Source organism: Apteryx rowi, unplaced genomic scaffold (assembly GCF_003343035.1).
Source record: "Apteryx rowi isolate R43461 unplaced genomic scaffold, aptRow1 scaffold_157, whole genome shotgun sequence".
Lineage (NCBI taxonomy): Eukaryota > Metazoa > Chordata > Aves > Apterygiformes > Apterygidae > Apteryx > Apteryx rowi.
This window is the reverse complement of record NW_020447830.1, coordinates 23,349-42,388: the sequence shown is the minus strand read 5'-3', so window position 1 is coordinate 42,388 and position 19,040 is coordinate 23,349. Positions and strand designations below refer to the sequence as shown.

Genomic DNA, 19,040 nt, shown 5'->3' with positions numbered 1-19,040 from the left:
GCACTCTACCACAACATGTGTGCCTATCTCTAGGTTAGCTAATGAGAACAGTCATCTCAGCTGGAGGCTCTTGGAGCTACTGTCAAACAAACAATTGCATTTCTGATGTAGAATAATATGGGCTCAAATCAAATCAAATGTAGAATATAAATGGGCTCAAATCYATCAAACTGACTTCATCATTAGCATTAGCTCAGCTAACCAACAGTATCTACTCCAGGGCTTAACACAATTTCAGCATTTTTCTGTGACACTGAAGATGGTGCTTACTTAATGTAACGAGGATAAAGGATCATTAAGAGAAGGTACTGATCAGTATCAGAGCAGTTAAAAAGGTACAGAGTGTGTAATTTTGAGATGGCAAAGTATGATCTAATTCTAACTTACTCAGACCACATTGAGTTTTTCATTAAAAAATTCAGTCACAAGTGTCCCCTGATTTAAGGTAGTGCTGTATACAACTGCAACTTCAGACTTGAAATTAGTCCAAATGTTCATAGACTGCACAGGAATATAAAGCTGCCTTCTCCTGGTTAAATAGGGAGGCCTCAGGATAAACTACTATTTTGTACTTTATTATGTAGATCATATATCACTATGATTTACTGATATCTGTAGAAGGCTACTCTCTCTACCCATAGTCAAAACTAATAAACCAACAGTAATTTCAATGTGAAATACATTTCAAGAATTATGACAACTCGCCTTCAAATATCATAATATGATTTGGTAGGACTGTTTTTTGAGTAAAGATAGTGCAAAGCACATAGAATATCAAGAGCTAGTGGTCCCATAGAAGTTCACAGCTTCCAACTATCTAGATGTATAATAATACAGAAAACGACTGGATAAGTTAGCAATCACTGTTGATCTAAAGTGATGTAGATTAGAGCCTCTTTTGAGTACCTTTATTTGGGAATTGCTTCTCAGACTAGCAGTATTATCAGTGATACCCATGTATCACAATCACAGCAGGGACACAGCTAGAAGAGCACAGATTAAAGACAAGAAAAAGTAATGTATTTTTACTCAGCTTTTCTGAAATCTGTCCATCTCTCCCTGGTAAAAAAAAAAAAAAAAAATACAATAGGATAACAGACAGGAACAACCACCTCAAGCTAGCAGCTTTGATTAACTGTAAGCAAATGGATTACTACTGTGCCTGATAAGACAATATGGCAACAAGTGCAGCAGAACTACCTTCAAAAATTATCACTGGAAATCCAGAGTTCTCAGACTGGTCTCTTCCAGAGAAGAAGTTAACAATCTTGTGGAAGCTCGTGCAACAAACAAGTTAGCAGATAGCTTGGTTCCCTCTTAATACATGACAGAAGCCACTTGATGTAATCGAGTTAACAGCTTGCAGCAGTCACTACTACTCCATTCCTGCAGCTATCGTTAGGCAAGCATCAATGAAGCAAGTTACTTCAGCAGCAGCAATTCACACTGGCACAACATTCACAAATGATGAGACTGCTTTGCATTAGGATAGCCTCTGGAGAGCTAACAGGTCTGCTGGTGAGGTGGCTTCCAGCCACTGATTGTATTAATTTATATATTTCTCTGTCAAAAAAAAATTTTTCAACAGTGATGCTGAACTTTATTCCTAAACACATGGGTTCCCCTTATGAATTACATTTCCAAAGGTATAACCTGATTTCACCACAGCAACACATAAGAAACTAGTGGTTTTAGAGATTGGGGGCGAGGGTGGAATTTCCACCACTTTACAAGCAACTGGCCAAATGGTACCTGCTACCCAATTTAATCTCATTTTTAAAAAACATTTTTTCAAGTGTCCATTTCCTGATCCATTTAGATGTGTTGGCACATCCTGGACTGGGGACACGGAATGAGTTCTATTACACTCACAGCATCAAGTCCATCAACTGGATAAAGGCTCGTTTCTATACAGAAGAGTTATCCAACCCTACAGACATCATGACCTAGGAAGAACAAAGCAAGCACAACATACCAGGCTAATCTGAAGACCAATTTCTGATACACAGGTAAGGTTGCAGAAGCAGGAATATGAAGAACTGTCTTATTAGCATTCATCTGTTTCCTTCCAAAGGTCCCAAAATAAGTCTTACCAGTCAGGGACTTGGTACAAAACCCAACTACTTGCATTTCCCTTTGAAAATAACAGTTTAACAGCAGAATAGTTCTGTTTCCCAAAGCTGTTCAACAGGCAGCGTGGGAAATGTCATTGCTGTAAGAGTTGAAGTCCTAGAGGACTACTAAGATTTGAATACAATTGGATCTCTTCCCTCCTTCCCAAGCAGACTTCAAACCCCAGAACATGCTCATGGTGATGAAGAGAGGCTGGGGGGGCTTCTGACTGCAAATGTAAATTGTGGGGGAAAAAACAAAAAGTCTCAAATTTAAATTAATTCATCACAAGCACAGTGGACAATGGTTTTTATTCCAGACTTGCCACATGCAAAGATGCAAAGCTCCAGCTCCACTCAACAAGCTGTGATTGGAAAAGACCACTGCTCTCCAGGTATTACAAGCATACTTAAAATTTGGCAGTTTTAGATACTGATTTCCAATCACAGCCCTACAAGGGCTTCACAAACAAAACCGCAGTGCCCTATAAGGCAGGCATTACTCCTGTTCTAGGGACGGAGAGGCATTAAGACCTAGCTCTGTTTCACTTATCTGATGCACTCTAGGTGCCTCTGTAATCAAAAAGAGAAAAACAGGTGCCTCAAGAGGGAAATTCAATGCTTAAGTGGGCCAAGTTGCTCTCAGGAGGTACCTTGTCTCTCTACCAACAATGAAGGGAGCCTAAGGCAATTACAGTCCTATCCCATTTGCTTTAGTTAGGAAGCTAAAACGAGGTGCATTGAATCTGAACTCCTGGGACTTGCTCAAAACTAGGCACTGAATATTCAGTTGCGCTAGAAAGAAAACTGAAGATTTCAGACTAAATCAGTTTATCTTTCCTTAAAAGATATATATTTTTTATTGTAGACATTGATACTTGGCAACAGATTAACTTTTATTTACTGCTTTCCTCATCAGCAAGGTTAGGGGTAGTAACTTCATTACGGGTCCCACAAATATTCCAAAATTTTGCGAACAAAACTGTGACTTCGTGTTATGGTTAAGCTGAACTAACAGCCAGCTGCTGTGGAAAGGGACCTGCTTCTTAATCTAATTATTTTTCTACCAGTTCAATGAACTGGACCAGATTACTGCAGAGTTACAAAAGCACTGGTGCAAGGGCAGATGTAACTCTCTCCAGCTCCCTCCTGCCGTTATGTAGCACTGTCCCTTTCTGGCAGCAGCTAAAGTGTTTTCACACACAGGTAAAGATGATTCCTGAAGGATCTGCCATTTATTTATGTTGTGCAAGAAAAGTATGTTCTCTCCAAAACTATTTTGTTAAATAGACTTGGAAAGTGATGATCAATTGTACATTAAGCAGAGATCAGACACAACAATAGCTGTCTTGCATAAATAGTTCTCTATTAGAATTTGAACAGTCAATATTCAAGAATACTGACAACTGTGACATGATCCTCTGCGGCCAACTGTATTTCCACAGACCTTGTTAAAAAAAGGGGGTTTCACTAAGGTAACACAGTAGTACAAATGAATACATTTGACCACAAAAGTTTACTGCTCAACTTCTCCATAGATGCCATCATATTTTAGTCTTATGACTAACTTCTCTCATAAATTCTTATTTAATTTCTTCTCTTATTTTCTACAGGTAGTTAGCTCAATAACAGCACACCTGAAAATGCAACAGAAATTGCAAGCTTTAGAAACATGGAAGCTAGAGAAAATAAAAATACAATCTCCAGTAAACTAGTTAACTGAAACACCTTGTAGTAGAACATAGCATGCAATCCACAAAAATCCAGCTAGGACACTGGTTTCCAGTGAAAGCTAATTCAGAGGGCTTGGGCTGCAATGAAAAGCAAAAATGGCCTCTTTGGTCTGGGAAATTACCATATTGTTCATTAGGACTGTGTACAAAGTAGCAAGCAAGAGAAGAGCACTAGCCAATGCAGCTTCAGTACATTGTGGTTACACAACAAGATATTGCAAATCTTACTGTGGGATGGATAATTCACTGTGCTTTGCATATACATTGTAACTGGAGTTTCCTCCCCCGCAGACTTTCAATAATGTTTATAATTTAGCAATCAACTGAAATGATGACATAACTACCACACTGGTAGAAAAGTATCTGTATGCTGCAAGCCAACATTATGAACACTCTTCAAAGACAAAGTAATGCTGGCAGGAAGTTGTTATGTTCTGAATTACAAAGGGAAGCAACTAGCTTGTTAAATAGATGCCTCTACTATCTCACTTTACCTGATAGGGTATATGTTAAACTAGGAAGTTTAGGTAGGAATATTTTACTTTATAAACAGGCTGCTCGGAAGAGAAGGAAGTACCAAGTGTTGCAGAGAACTGTAGCAGCACTAAATGCCACTGTGCACCTCAGAGAACTCCCATTCCTGAAAGGATTTAACCCTGCAGGCTAGTCTAGTCTTGAGCAAATATGCTAAACCTCTAGAAGTTGCTGGAAAGATCAAAAATCCCACCTGGAGTCAAGCAAATCTAAGTTGTACCACAGACATACAGTGAGGTCACGGAGACCAACTTGCATGGGCTTGAAACTGTCTACTGGTAACATGAAAAAGTTCATACATGAACCTTGTAACGCTCTTCGGCAAAATAAGTACCATATTCAAAGAGTCTAAAATGCTCAAAATAAGAATGAAAAGTATTACTAATGCATAACGTACATCAAAAAATTAAAATTATCACTGAATTGCACCTTATCGCTGATTATGCCTGGACAGGGTATCTCGCCAAACAGCAGCTCTCCACAACTGCTCTGCTTTGCCTGCCTGAGCCCATCAGTAACAGCACAAATCTGTTCGCGATATCCCAATCAATTTGAGCGAGACAAATGTCATGTCAGCGGACACGAGACCACCATCACTAAATCACTCAGGCAGTGAAAAGAGGCCAATTAGGGAAAAGACGAGCCTTCGTTCATGCCATCAATCCACCCAGCAATCTCTAAGCAGTGAAGACAGCACTAGAAATAACGGGCTTTTTTGCACCAGATCTGCAGGGTGTTTGCAGTCCCATATGGAAGTGTTATGCAGCGACTACCCCAATGTGCAGCTGTCTCTAGCAAATACTACTAAACTCTCACGTTTTTTGCTACAGTTCTTAGTGCAGTCTGAAGGGGAAGAGGCAGCCCCAAAAGCTGACCAACAGCAGTTTCTGCTGCTGGCAAAGTGTTTTACAGTTTCTACTCCTCTCTCAAAGGATGCAAGAGTACAAGCAAATATCCTGGGGTACTGAAAGCAGAGCTAATATCCCTGCTTTTCATTAAGATTGCCTGATACTTCCCATTAAAATATCTATTTCAACTGATATTGCTTTCAGACAACTTTCCTTGGAAAAAACATTAAAATGAAGGTGGTTTTACCATTTTTGAGAATAAGGGTAGAAAAAAAATAATTGCTGTGCTTTTCATTTTCATTGTATATTCATTTGTTCCTTAAATTGCTATGCTTTTTATTTATTATTAAAAAGAAAAAAAAAAGATTCAACTGGTGACCTGTACTTTGAAAACTATATGCTTCCTTGCTTTTGAGAAGAACCTTCTAAATAGGTCAGGCTACAGAACCACGGTAAACTGCAGTTTGCACATATTTGGGAGAGATTTTGAGCTCAAACTTAACTCTACCAAGATTGTACCTACGCTCAACAAATGCTAGTAGAAGGCAGCGCAGTATTTTCCCTGCACCTGCAGCTCTGGGGCACGGCAAGCTCTGCAGACCCTGGACACCTGACTGATCTGGGGTATGTGGTGATTTGAAGGCATACCCAAGCTTGGTCTCTCACTCTACCCGTGCACCAAGCAATTACACCCTTTTCCAGCACTGCTCAAAGCTCCCAGCTGATCTGAAGACCTGTAGCTACACTAGTGAGACACTAAGTCCCATGATTGTAGCAACTGAACGTAGACATAGCTGGATTTTGTTAACTAGCTCTTCTATGGAGTTCTGAGCAATGTTGGGTAAATACATGAAATCAGATTCTTCATAGACTGGCCCTCTGATTTGCGCTTTGCTTTCTGGGTGACCATCTTGTGATTACCGAGCAATGCACACTTACAGAGCGAATGAAAGCAACAGCAGTTTGATGAATGGATGATTTGATCTTACTTTCTTTGTCTCGGTATCCTTAGTGAGTGTACCACTAACAACCCGTCATTGAAATACGGGGAGGAGATGAACAGAGATCACCAGCACAAGAAAGCCCACACAGAAGTAACCAATTCAGACTCGAGAAATAGTATGCAGCATAAAGACACAGGGCCACACACTTGAACAATAAAGAGAAAAACAAAATATTCAATAGCTACTTATTAAGCAAGCATCATTCACCCTGTGCAGTAAATGAGTCTGTGGAAAAACTAGGCTGTAATCACGTAATTAAAGACTGTCTCATAATGTGTATGCATAGGCAAATTAAGGCAGCCAGAGTAAGGCTGCTTGTGCATTCCCTAACTTTTGACTGCTTGACTTTGCAACTTTAATAACGTACTTCTAATGTAGTTTTGGGCGTAAGATATTTAAATTTCAAAAGCATTTGTACACAAATTAGGTACAGCCCTCAGATTGCTGGCATGATGCCAGCACAGCCCCTGCTGCCATGCAAATTGGGCGCTGCTGCACTCGGATACTGTTTTTATGAAAATACAGTAGAGCAGCGTCTGTGAGCGAAAGCCTTAATGAGCAGGCAGCGTTAGGCAGGGCAACGGTGCTCTCTGCTGGGTGAGCAGCAGCATGACAAGTGCTCTTCTATTAATGCTATGCAGCAGCTTAACCCAGCAAATAAGCTACATGGATGTGAACTGCTCCTGGCCCAAACGGCTGAGTAACAGCCGCCGAGTGGTGCATGTGGAGGGCACTCTTGACCAACAGACTTTACAGAACATGCATTCACTCTGCATTTCACATATATGAATCAAGTGACAAGTCAGCCTTTCCGGTTTATTTCTGTGGTAGTAGCTGTTCAAGAACATTTACTTCTAGCAACAGGAGGCATGTTCATGTTAAACACAACAGCACTTAAAATGGAGTTTCCTTTTACTGTTGAAAAAGAAAAGTCTCATGCCTGCATAATTTGAAGAGACTTTTAGGCTAAAATGGTATTTTGAGAAACAGTTAATAACTTCTTCTAAGTCTGAACCAACACATGTTCTGCAGGAAGAAACCATTTAAAACTCTGTCTCATGAAAGCTGTGTATTTTTGCATTTTGTGGGGAGTATTTGGCTGAAATACTATGAAGATGGGACAGGACAAGGGAAATCAATGTCAAAAGACTTGAACTGCTTTCTTCTACTTAGTGCAACATACCTCAGATGATCTCTCCCTTTCCCTCCTCTCCCTCCCCCAAGCTAATCATATCAGGAAACTGCAAGTTTGCTCTTTACCAAAAAAAAAAACAAAAAAAACCCCCAAAACCCTTATCCATAATCTGACAATAATTTGACCTAGCACTGCTTCTGAAACAAACCAAAACCCCCAAACAAGAGTGACCCAATCTCAGTACCCTGTTAGCACAGGGGTCCTCAAAGCCACATCACAAACTGGATCAGGAAAATGATCTGAGAAGTAAGAGTAATCTGCAGAGACTGTATTTTTTCCATACAGATCAGGACATTAACCTGACTGGGGGAGACTCTGCATGCACGTGCCCTCCTTGCAGCTTAGTCTCAACCAGTTAACTGGGCAGGTATACTGGATTCTACCTACAAGCAACAAGTAAGACAGAGGAATTGGGCAGAGCTGGCATGGAAGACAAGAAATAGATTTGAGGCTAAACGTATGAAGCAGTCTACGGAGGAGCTCAAAGGAAGAGCAGTAATCCAGGAAGTGCAGATTTTGGCTCTCTGAAAGCAGAGAAGGGTTTAGTTTCATTTGCTGGTCTCCTGGTACCAGTGTCCTCCTATAGTACTCAAACTGCAGACACATCAGTGAGAGGTTGCTATCTAAATTCTAGCATTTTACACTTACAGAAAAAAATTGTTAAGCAAACACACAACACCAAACTCTAACTTTGAGTTTAAAATACATACATAAGGAAGCCTAATATTTTCTGATAAAATGGAATGGAATCACAACATCAACTGTCCTCTTTTTTAGGGGATCACTGGCATTCGCAGAGGATGTCAGTCTGGCAAGAATTCAGCGGGGTCTGGACTTTTATTTATGTAATTGTCAATGGTAAAGTATTTGGAAGGTATATGCCATAAATTCTCATAAATCAGAAACCAAGCCCTAAGCATAAGCAATTCAGAAGAGAACTTGAGAAGAGTTTTGGGAGAGGGAGGCTGGTGTTTTTAGCATCTTTCTGTGAAATATCTCATACCAGCCACTATCTAAGACAGAGTGCAAAACTAGAGAGATCAGGTATGTGATCCAGAGATCAAGAAAACAGCAAAGAATCCACATGGAATTAAAACAGAATAAAGCCTGACTTTCTCTCCAGTTGAGAAGAAGGTAAGGAGTCTTACATCTAATAGTAGAAAGGGAAATTATGTAGGAGAATACTCTAGGAATACTTTAAGAAAGAAGGAGTAGGATGAGAGAAGATGTTTTAAACCTCAAGAGCATCTACAAAGTCCCTTGGAGAATTTCTTAACAACCTTTTCAAAAGGAAACCCACCAAGAGATCCAAATAATTTAGAGTAACCTGTAACTCTTATTTAAAGGAAATGAAACAAAAACCCGAAGCCAGCGAGAAGTTAAAAAAAAAAAAAAAAAAAAAAAAGCACAAAAAAGCACAAAAGCAGAGAAAAAGTGACACTAACCTCAAGTCTCTTTTCAAGTGACTCTATTCTGTCTTTTTTGCTGGCCAAGTTAGCTCTTGTGTAGCGGCTCTGTCCAGGCAGATATAACACCTGGCTGTAACATTCTTCCCACACCTGGTTATAAGCTTCACTTGAGAGCTCTCCATGCCCCATTCCTTGCTTTACCACTTCCATCTCTTGTGCCAGTAGATCTTGTGCCTGTTGGAAATGATGAGAAATAAATTGCAGTTACAATACACAGGATACAAGAAAATTCCTCTTGTTGTTTTCAATCCTTCAGTGTGCAATTCACAGGGGCAGTTTCTCTTTTCATACTAAAAGCTCACCATCAGGTTAAGCTAACTATGAAATCTAACACAGATGCTGTGGATTATAAATGAAACCCAGGCTAGAAGGCTACTCGCAGAGCAACTATCCCTCATTTTATATAATTTGGCCAAACCTGACATCACTCTGCTGTAGCTAATGAAAGCAGTGGCACAGCTAGATACCTCATCTTGTTGCAGAAGAACAGAGATAAAAGCAAGGACCTAGAAGGGAGGGACAACTGTGCATGCAGAAGCAGCTGTTCTATGAAACAAAAATCACTTTTCATTTCCTTTTGCTTGCAAAATCTACACAATCTGGAAAGTCAACTCTAAATATTAACGGATGAGCTGTATAAGATTCAATGAAGGAAAGAATCCTCTGACTGTAGTTAAAACACTTCTGTTTGTTCTGTGTTTCTGTTGTGGGATTTGGGCATGCTGCTGTTTCCAGTGCAGTTTATGAAGTAAGTTAAGGTGAACTGAAAAAATTCATGTTGTTCTTGCAATGCTAATTTTTTAGCAAAGAGTCAGGTCCACAAAACTATGTAGGCACCTCCAGATTTCATTTGTAGCTTAAGGCCTAAACATCTTTGCAAATCTGGACTTCATTGATTGTAAGTGCACCTCCTTCCTTTCAACAGATTTACATGCACACCACAAATTTCCATATCAGATATCTCATCACAGCAAGCAGACTTATGTTTTAGAACAGAACATGGGCAAGTAAGTAATTCAAGCATCACCAGACGTTGCTAAAAAGGTTCACTTTCAATTAGCTTCTATTTGTACACTGTGAGGAATTACTTAAGAATATCTAGTTGTGATAGCAAAAGAGTTCCACAGCTTTATGAGCTTAGAGGGCTGTGCTTAGCACCACTGCTAATCCTTCCCAAAAGAGGACTACACATCAGGAAAAGAAAGGAACATTTTATGAAGGGATTTTAGTAGGAAGATATTCTTAAAAAAAAAATAAAGAAATAAAGGAAAAAAAAAGGAAAAAAAAGAAGAAGAAAGCAAAAAAAAAAAAAAGCCCCAGATGAGAGCTCAGAGATGGGAAAGCTTCCTGGTTCATCATAAACTCATTTGATTTTAGACAAAGACGGGATATGACTCTAAATGTTAGACAGCAAGCAGGAGCAAAGAAGCAAAAAAGTTCTGTCTATCAGTTAAGAAAATTTCCAGGGACTCTGAAGAAAGTTTCCAGACAAAAACTACTGGACTGTGTAATAGTCTCTAAGGGAAGTGATAGAAAACCCAATTCTTGTTGCACTTCAAAACAAACCAGAGAAAGCACTCAGAGAGTGTTCCTAAGGGAACAATCTCACTTTGGCAGGGCAGAGAAATTCATGATCTAACTGTATTTTCCATCTTTAACTTCTCCTGCTAAGAAATCTTCAAGTATAATTTTTCATTTAACAACAAATTGGAAGTACATACTGTTCAGTGTTTCTCTTTTTAGACTCTTGAAGCATGAATCAGATATGCTCAGGCAGACAGATTTAAAATCTGTTTGTATATCCTTAGAGTCACTTTAAAGAACATGGGATTTAGGTGCCGAGATACCACAGCTATTGTTCAAAGTGTAAGTCTCAGATAGCCAGAGTCTGCATAAAACTCAGATGATCTGGTGACACATGACTTGTCCTTTCCATTCATTTTTATGCCTGTAAGCATTTGGCCAAAGGTTACTGGCAAAACTTCACAGGTAAAACTCTTTGAAAGAGCTAACACAGCACTACGCGTGTGAACTTGGTGGCAAAATGGAACATCTGCAGCTATTTAAACAAATGAACATCCTGAACTAGAACCCATGGTACAGGACTGCTATTTCACTTGGGATTACAATGCAAAACAGGACAGACTGCCCACGGCCCACTGAGCTCTTCCAGTGACAACCCATTCTGCCTATTCAGCACCCTTTAACTAGGCATGCTTTAAGATCAGTTGCCCCCCCACGCTCTGCATCAGCACAGCTCTGTTAGATCAAGCTTGGAAACCACAATTAAGCTGCTTGATTTGCTGCTCCAAGTTACAAGCTGCTACCTTTGTCATACTTGATCTGCAAAGCTACAAAAAAAGGATAATTAATACTTCTGTATCAACAAACTATACAGCCATGAGAGGGTGGAGATCACACCTAATTAAAATCTCAGTCATTTAACATCACTTTACAGGAACAAAGGAGAATCTGACAACTGTTGGAGGATACTTAGAATGATAAGAAATCACAACACATTTAAAATTGTATCTAACAGATAATGACTCTGCACAAATATGACAGCCCCATCATCCTGTTGAGTGCCTAAATTAACAGCAGCTCACAGGAAAGAGTATGCCTACTTAATTATCTATACAGCCCCTTTATACAGCACTGTGGAGATTTCCCAAATAAGTTCTGGGCAGGCTTGAATCCACTGTTTTTGAAAGATGACTGGACCATGACACAAGGAGACCTTACATCAGTAGTAGTTAGGTCATACAATTCTCACCTTCTTGAGATCTTCCTTGGAGAACTTCTCATAAGGATTTTGTTCCAGGTAAGCCATATGTTCTGCACTGTTGGTTCCAAATCCTGGGCCTTTCCCCTTCTTACCCACAGGCTGTTCTCCAAATGGGTGGTGTAAAAGATCAAAATGAAGCATAGTAATCATCTCTTTCTTTATGAGCTCTTCACTTTTCTGCAAATCTGTTAGAGGTGGTTCCACATTTAAAGGTCTTAGTATAGTTTCATTAACCTGCCCGGAAATAAAAGAAAAATGTTTAGAAACATCACACATCACCACAGACCACATTAAATTCACGTACTTCCATTTGAGCAGAAGTTTCATGCATCAGTCAAACTACACAGAACAGGCGCTAAAAACTCTTGCTGTGTGACAGAGGCATAGTAATCCATACATTCAATTTTGCTTTCAGTTGTGCAAATGAAATACCCAATGACAATTTAACTGTGAAAGTCTCCCATGATTATGAAATGAGCATATTCAAGAGAGAATTTCATTCTTTCACGATCTACCTGGTTTGTATTTCCTCCTACAATACAATCTTTATTTTTGTTTTTTCTTTTTGAAAAGTGAGTTTGGTTTCCACTTACTTCTGAGGGCCGTGGTAGATTCTTCTGAACAGCTTTGTGCATTCTCTTTAGTTCCTTTGCACGCTCTGCATCTCGGATAGCCTAGACAAACACGCTAAATGTTACTCCAGCTACTGCAATACAATCAGATGCTTCCTACAAATGAGTGACATAGACACTATTTCATTACTGCAGCGAAAATTCCTTACAGTATAAAAATATCACGTTACAAAGCCAGAGCTAAGTAACAGGTCACTTGCTATAGGACGACATCATAATTTAGTGCCACTAAAGTTAACAGAAAGAGTACAGACTATCTCTAACAGGAGAGATATCCTAAAAAGTCATTTACAGCCATCATATTCTCCCTCAGTCTCATGCCCAAAGACAGAGTTCTTCAAAAATTTCTCCACATCAAGTTTGACATCTGTCCTGCAATTCCGGACAGGAAACCTGTTAGGAGAGGCAAGACTATTGTATTGCAACAGGCTATAGATAACATGAAAAGGCAGTGTTGTCTAAAACTTCAGGAACGATGACCAAGATCTTCCAAGTTCTAATCCTAGCCATATCACACCTTCATTGGAAAGGCAGAATGCCATTCTATTGTATGATCTTATAATTCATATTCTTTTCTCTATATAGTCTATACATCTAAACTGTCCATATTTATGCAGAGTTTTTATCAACACGTATATACACATATTTTTTATTTTTATACACAAATACATAGAGACATGTGTCTGCACCTGTACAATTTTTTCCTCTCCAAATGGGACATTTTAGGAATCTTTAATTCTGGAAAATGTTTGTTATATTAACAGATATCAGAGCTCAACTTTTTTTTTTAGTTGGCAAAAAAAMCCTCCAATCTCAAACCTATAATGTATGCAACAAAAACAGATCTGCATCACACTGTACTTAGGACAAATAATGAATTGAAAAGTGATTGCTCACATAAACAGAAAAGTTTGGCTAGCACACTGTGTAACCAGCAGAACACAAGAGTGCTTCTACCATTGTGTTGAACCATCTCTGATTCTCAAACCAAAAAAGCCAGGGATCCATTCAAAACTGGGCTCTCTGGTAATCCTCTGGTACAAATTGTACATAAGAGACCAGCTCACTCCATAGAAAATCTCTACGTATGTTCTACCAGCTTGCCTCGATTTACATATACCTGTCTTACATTTCACAAACAGTAGCTTTTGACCTTGAAAGAATAACCTGAAACTGCAAAAAGCACAATATTCATGTGCTTAAAATTAAGCATATACCTCTGCAGAAAGATGCTTGTAATTATATTTTAATTATATTTTCATCTTTTTGAGGAACAACAGCAGGAGAGAGGACACACACATTCTTAAAGACTTCATTATAAAAAATGATGTGTAATACATAACATTAATGAATTAAGAAAACGATTCAGAGAGACTGATTTAGCCTGTGTGTCTCTATGTACTCTGATGGCAGCACAGAAAACAAGTATATCTAATGTTATTATTCAGTAGAAACTATACCACGTCCGCTAAACATGTATGAAACTATGGGAAAAATATAGAGAGAACAAACAAAAAGCACTAGCTGCATTACGCATACCTACCTGCTTGCGAGCATCTATATCAGCAGTATCTTCTACAAAGGCTTCATCTACTTCATGTTCCTCAAGTTCTTTTTCTGCATTTTCAGGCAAAACAATCTCAAAGTCATTCTTTGGAGCTGGAAGGGCCATGAGCCCAAGGCGCAGGTGTTCACGAGATTCTCTTTCCTGTTGAAACAGTAGTAAGATATAATGCTTCTGAATTCATGCACAGATACACGATATGGCAAAATTCCATTTGCCTACATTAATAGATGCAAACAACACATGAGTAATATCATCTGGCAATCTTAGTCCATTACAAAGCTAAGAGAAACCAAATTTTTTTGAGATCTGACAAAAGGGGGGCACATTACTAATCCAGATTGGCCTACTGACCACCACCCCAGAGTTTATGCACTGTTGAGCACAGGAAGTCTCTGATGCTACAAGACAACATACAACTCACTTAAAGACAGCTAAGGAAATCTTCATGCACAATTTTTGGAAAATATCCAAGGAGGAAAACAGTATGCTACCTTCACTTCCTGGTAGCTTCAGGGCAACAGTGGGGATTCACATACATGCATTTCAAGAAATTGAAAATGATGCATGAAAATCTGTCCACAGTGATGAYGGACACAGGTCTATTTGCAAGTCTACCTGGAAGATTCTCCCTCAGACCTTACTTTTTTCCATTCAGTTGCTCACAGATCTGGGAATTGTGGCACAGTACAAAAATGACCGAAAGAGCAGCATATCTGGAAACCTGGGAAGTCCATCAGGAAATTGAAACCCCTAACAGCAGAAAGCCAGGCTTACCATAAAAAGGCTAAGATAGAACCAAAATAAGTGTAAGGACATAAAATAAACCTTGTCCTTTATGCTAAGGGAAAATCTAAAATTCTGGAATCAAAGAGTTATTTTCATGAGAAGAACATGCCGAAAACTTTGAGTGGATATCCTTAGCTAGCCCAAAAAGAAAAATGTCAATAGCTCTGGTGGGAGATATCCAAAGCCACAGTTAAGGCTGCAGAATCAGCCACATAAAAGGAGTTCTCAAGGTGCTACCTATTAGTTATATGCCCTTTTATACCATGTCTAATTGGCAGGGTACATCTGGCTGAATATCCAGGAATGGAAACATCTGTTGCCAAAGGCGATGAAAGAATCTGGACAGGACTCAGATTACTGGACATCTCAAAAGCAAGTGCTCCTAATGGCAAATTTTAAACTCCTTTAACTCAATGTTGTCAACAGGAAAGACTGATGAAAAGGTCCTGTAGGTAAATCGGGAAGCCAAGATGATGAGGGATTTGAGGGCTGAGTGGGATTGCAAGAAAAACGAATCTTTCCTCGAGACGGGAGTATTTCCTGCTCAGCTTCAAAGATATAAGTATGACTGAAACATAATTATGTCTTCTTTGATGACTAGTCCTGGAGTGCTTTCACCGAGCACACTCAAAGCTGTTTTGAGCTTATGTACTGAGATTTCTGTTCTTTCAAATAAGTTCCTGATATTACAATAATGCAAAGATTTGATTTTATCATGTGAGGAGTATAGACTTCTAGACAAGCGGTAGAAATAACACTTGTTATAAAATAAAATTCTGTTCAGGAGATAAGAAATTAAAATTCCTGAAAATCCATTTATCTCCACTTCTCATGCACTTCTTACCAGTTGTTTTGCATAAGATGGGTCACTGTAATCTGCCATACCCTCTTCTGGGTTGATGTTCAGTTTATCACGCAGTGGAGTTCTACCAGGCGTTGTACCAACTACAGGTTTTGGAGTTAGTCCTCCACGAGGAGTTAAGCCTTCTGATCCTTGAGAAGGTGTTCTAAGAAAATGCAGACACAGTTAATTTCCCCCTCCTCAAAGAGCTCTATTTCAAATGTCTGAATGCTGTAAGAATCTATAGTTAATAAAATTTATAGTAAAAATAAATAATAAATTAATAAATTAATATAAACAAAACTTATAGTGAAGTTTATCATTTGTACAGTTATTAAATTCAATACGGATTTTTTTTTTTGAGACAGTGAAACCATAATACATGATTAAAAGGATCAAACAAAAACAAACTGTTTACACTTGTCAAGGTATAATGAAGGACCTGTCAAACTAAAATCTAGGCATGTCACTACGTTAAGAGAAGTTTCAGGAATTAGTCCAACACCATTTCCCATCACTACTTTTGAGAGAAAAGATTACCCAGTCACCATGCACTACTCTGGGATTCAGCAATCAGGATTTAATTGCAACCTCTGATTTCCCTACCACCTGGGGCAAGTCATTCTCTCTGAATTCATCTTGCTTAACAGCCTTCCCATCTTACAATTGAATGAATCACTGAAGGTGCCTCTTTCCTTTCACTGATTATTGAAGGAGTAATTACATTACACTAATTACTTCTAAGTACCTACGGTTAGGCAAGATGAATGGAGTCTCAGACCTTTTGGGCCTCAGTTCCTTTTCCTCTAGAGTGGGGAAAAATATTGTTCTCTATCCCAACAAGCTTCCGGGGGTTAACTATATGAAAGTTGATAAGGCATGCAGATAATGCCTTGGATAGAGACACTTAGAAGTTTTCTCTTACGCACTTACGATGATGTTTCACACAATAATTAATAAAAACCTGACAAAATGCTGTTAAATGCCCAAAGGAAACAAGATCAGGAAGGGGAAAAACTTGTAGACAAAAGCCTACATTAAGGCAGCCATCTTAGAAGATGTAAACTTTTTCAGACAGCAATGAAAAGAACGTGTGCTGTAGAGAATAATCCTGGCAGAGACAGACTGGATGAGATGATTTAATACATAATTTCTACTACTAGTTACTGTAATTCTGTAATGCCAGTCTCATAAATAAGAAGAAGATAAGATGCCATAATGGTGGATGTAGACAATTGTATATACGGCCYGACACACACTACTGCTCCTGTCTGGAGGGATAACGTAATGCCCTATTTACTGGGTATGTCTGTGAGTGAGTGGCAAGTGATTCTTTCCCCTTGCCTGAGGTTGTGCACAGATTCTTATGAGCTCACATTTAGGCTACCAAAGCAAGAACATTCGCAGGGTAACACTTCGAAAAAATAGCCAAACTGATTTTTATGTTTTCAAATGAATGTTTTATAGGATATATTTACTTTGCTGATTATACTAGTAGAAAAAAACTATTCTGACTTCCTAGAAGAAACAACTTCCAGGCCAGTGGTTCTCTCTCCCTCTTCCTCTCTACCCCCCACAGTTGTCCCAGTTCCATGCAATGTTTAAAACCCCATAACATTTTTTAATTTAATATCATATAAGAAAATTATTACAACTAACACATAGTAAAAATCTCTTATGGAAGTTGTTACCTTTCAGTAAACACCAAAATATTACAAATTTCATACTATCACAGAAAAAAAGTGTACTTAAATAAAGTACTCGATCTGTTGGGCTAGATAACTATATGCTACTCTACTTCACTACTCTGTCTCCTAAAACAATTATGGCTTCCTTTTATTTATTTTTAACCACTTAACAGATTTTTTTTTCTGCTCAAGATCTTGGATTGTCACACTGATATGGCATTTCTGCAAGCAAAGTCGACACAAAACTACCCTATTTACATGTACAAACTTGAACTTCAGAAGCTAAAAACAATTTTTAAAAAAGAAAAAAACCCTCATTTAGTAATACAAAATAATCCAAATCAGCCAGATCACTCCAGGCCAAACTATATTCATTCTGCATCCCACTGACTTCAGTAGATCTCCAAAAAAGGATTAACTTGTGTAGATCCAATTACAAGAGCATGGCTTCTGCATACAATTTTTTAAACAACAAAATGGAGCTGCTTTTGAAAAGCTGCCATGATACAAGTAAAATTAGAACCTGAGCTGAAAAAAATTGACAGACACAAAGTGTAATATTTTTTAGTTCCATAGTATTTGGCATTTGTGGAATATATATTTATTCAGGACCCACTGTAAGAGTTAAACCAACAATTCCATAATATTTAGATTGGCAGTATAGGAAATACTTTATTTTAGATATCTATGACTTATAAAACATTTACCACAATTTTTCAAATGTTCAAAGTGGGTTTGACTAGGAGACCTCCCACACCTTTGACTCAGAGGTAACACTTTGGAAAGGCTAGGATCCACACACAGAATGACATTTCATCTTACTATTTATACTCCTGTGAATACTCCAGTATAATTAATATTGACCACCGAAGCCCTCATCTTGGACCAAAATCCCAGTGAGCTGTATGATGTACAAATATAGATGAAGATGRTGTGGCTGAGCTTGCCAAAGACACAAAAAATGAAAAAGCTGTATAATAGGGCTTTAAATAAAAGCAGATTGAAATTGGTTACGAAGCATTTATCAAATCCCACTATTTCACACATTGACATCTGCTTCCTCCACCCCACCGGCTACATGCACAGCCAGTCAGCCATTAGGGAAGTGTTTGCTTTACCTGAAGGGTGTGGAAAGCACAGTATTTGGAGTCTGAACAACCTGTCTCTGGGGGGTTACTCCTGAAAAGTCACTTTCATGCAAGGGAGTGTTAAGACCTCCTTTCAGGGGGGTATCTACGTTTGTGAGAGCCATCAAATTCTGCGCTTCCTGTGTAACAAAAAACACATGGAGTACGTTACTAAGACTTTCAGACTCACTCTCTTCTACACACATTCAGCAGATTCAGTGGCAAYGGGAAATGCAAAGAGTTATCTGAATATCAAAATAGTCTGTGGAAAACAGTTAACACTTTTTAACTTTAAGACCCATACGCAGGGTTCTTACAAACCCTACAGTTCAGCTGAAAAGGATTTTAATCTTTATTTCCAGTAAAGTATTTTATAAACTGGAATTCCAAAAATGAGTGGGTTGCCTAACATTTCAGTTTCCTCCAGTTTGGCAGATACCATATATTTGCAAGATTCATTAGCGACTGAATTAGTGACTCAAACCATCCTAATGATCCTGATTTTCAGAAGGAACAGCATACTTGCCTTCCGAAAACCAATGCCAATAAAGGCGTAAGTTTATCCAAACCACACTTCAAATAGAAGGTTCCAAAATACCTGGTCACATTTCAGATTTTTGGTCCATGAGGGCTTTTACGAATACCCTCTTTTTTTAAAAGGTTTTGCCTTTTTGGTGATAAAAAAAAATTAGGCACCCTGAGAATGAATTGATATAATGA

General features: G+C 38.6%; 1 protein-coding gene across 1 annotated transcript in view; it reads right to left on the bottom strand.

Annotated features, from left to right (window-relative positions):
* The window catches only part of CDC5L (cell division cycle 5 like), a 37,645-nt gene that overhangs the window by 9,735 nt on the left and 8,870 nt on the right, over positions 1 to 19,040 (bottom strand). The window contains exons 9-14 of the mRNA XM_026059406.1: positions 18,312 to 18,460; positions 15,509 to 15,671; positions 13,855 to 14,019; positions 12,273 to 12,353; positions 11,668 to 11,913; positions 8,871 to 9,068 (exon numbers count right to left, since the gene is read on the bottom strand). Coding sequence (XP_025915191.1) covers positions 8,871 to 9,068; positions 11,668 to 11,913; positions 12,273 to 12,353; positions 13,855 to 14,019; positions 15,509 to 15,671; positions 18,312 to 18,460 — 1,002 coding nt within the window. The remainder of the gene's footprint in view (positions 1 to 8,870; positions 9,069 to 11,667; positions 11,914 to 12,272; positions 12,354 to 13,854; positions 14,020 to 15,508; positions 15,672 to 18,311; positions 18,461 to 19,040) is intronic.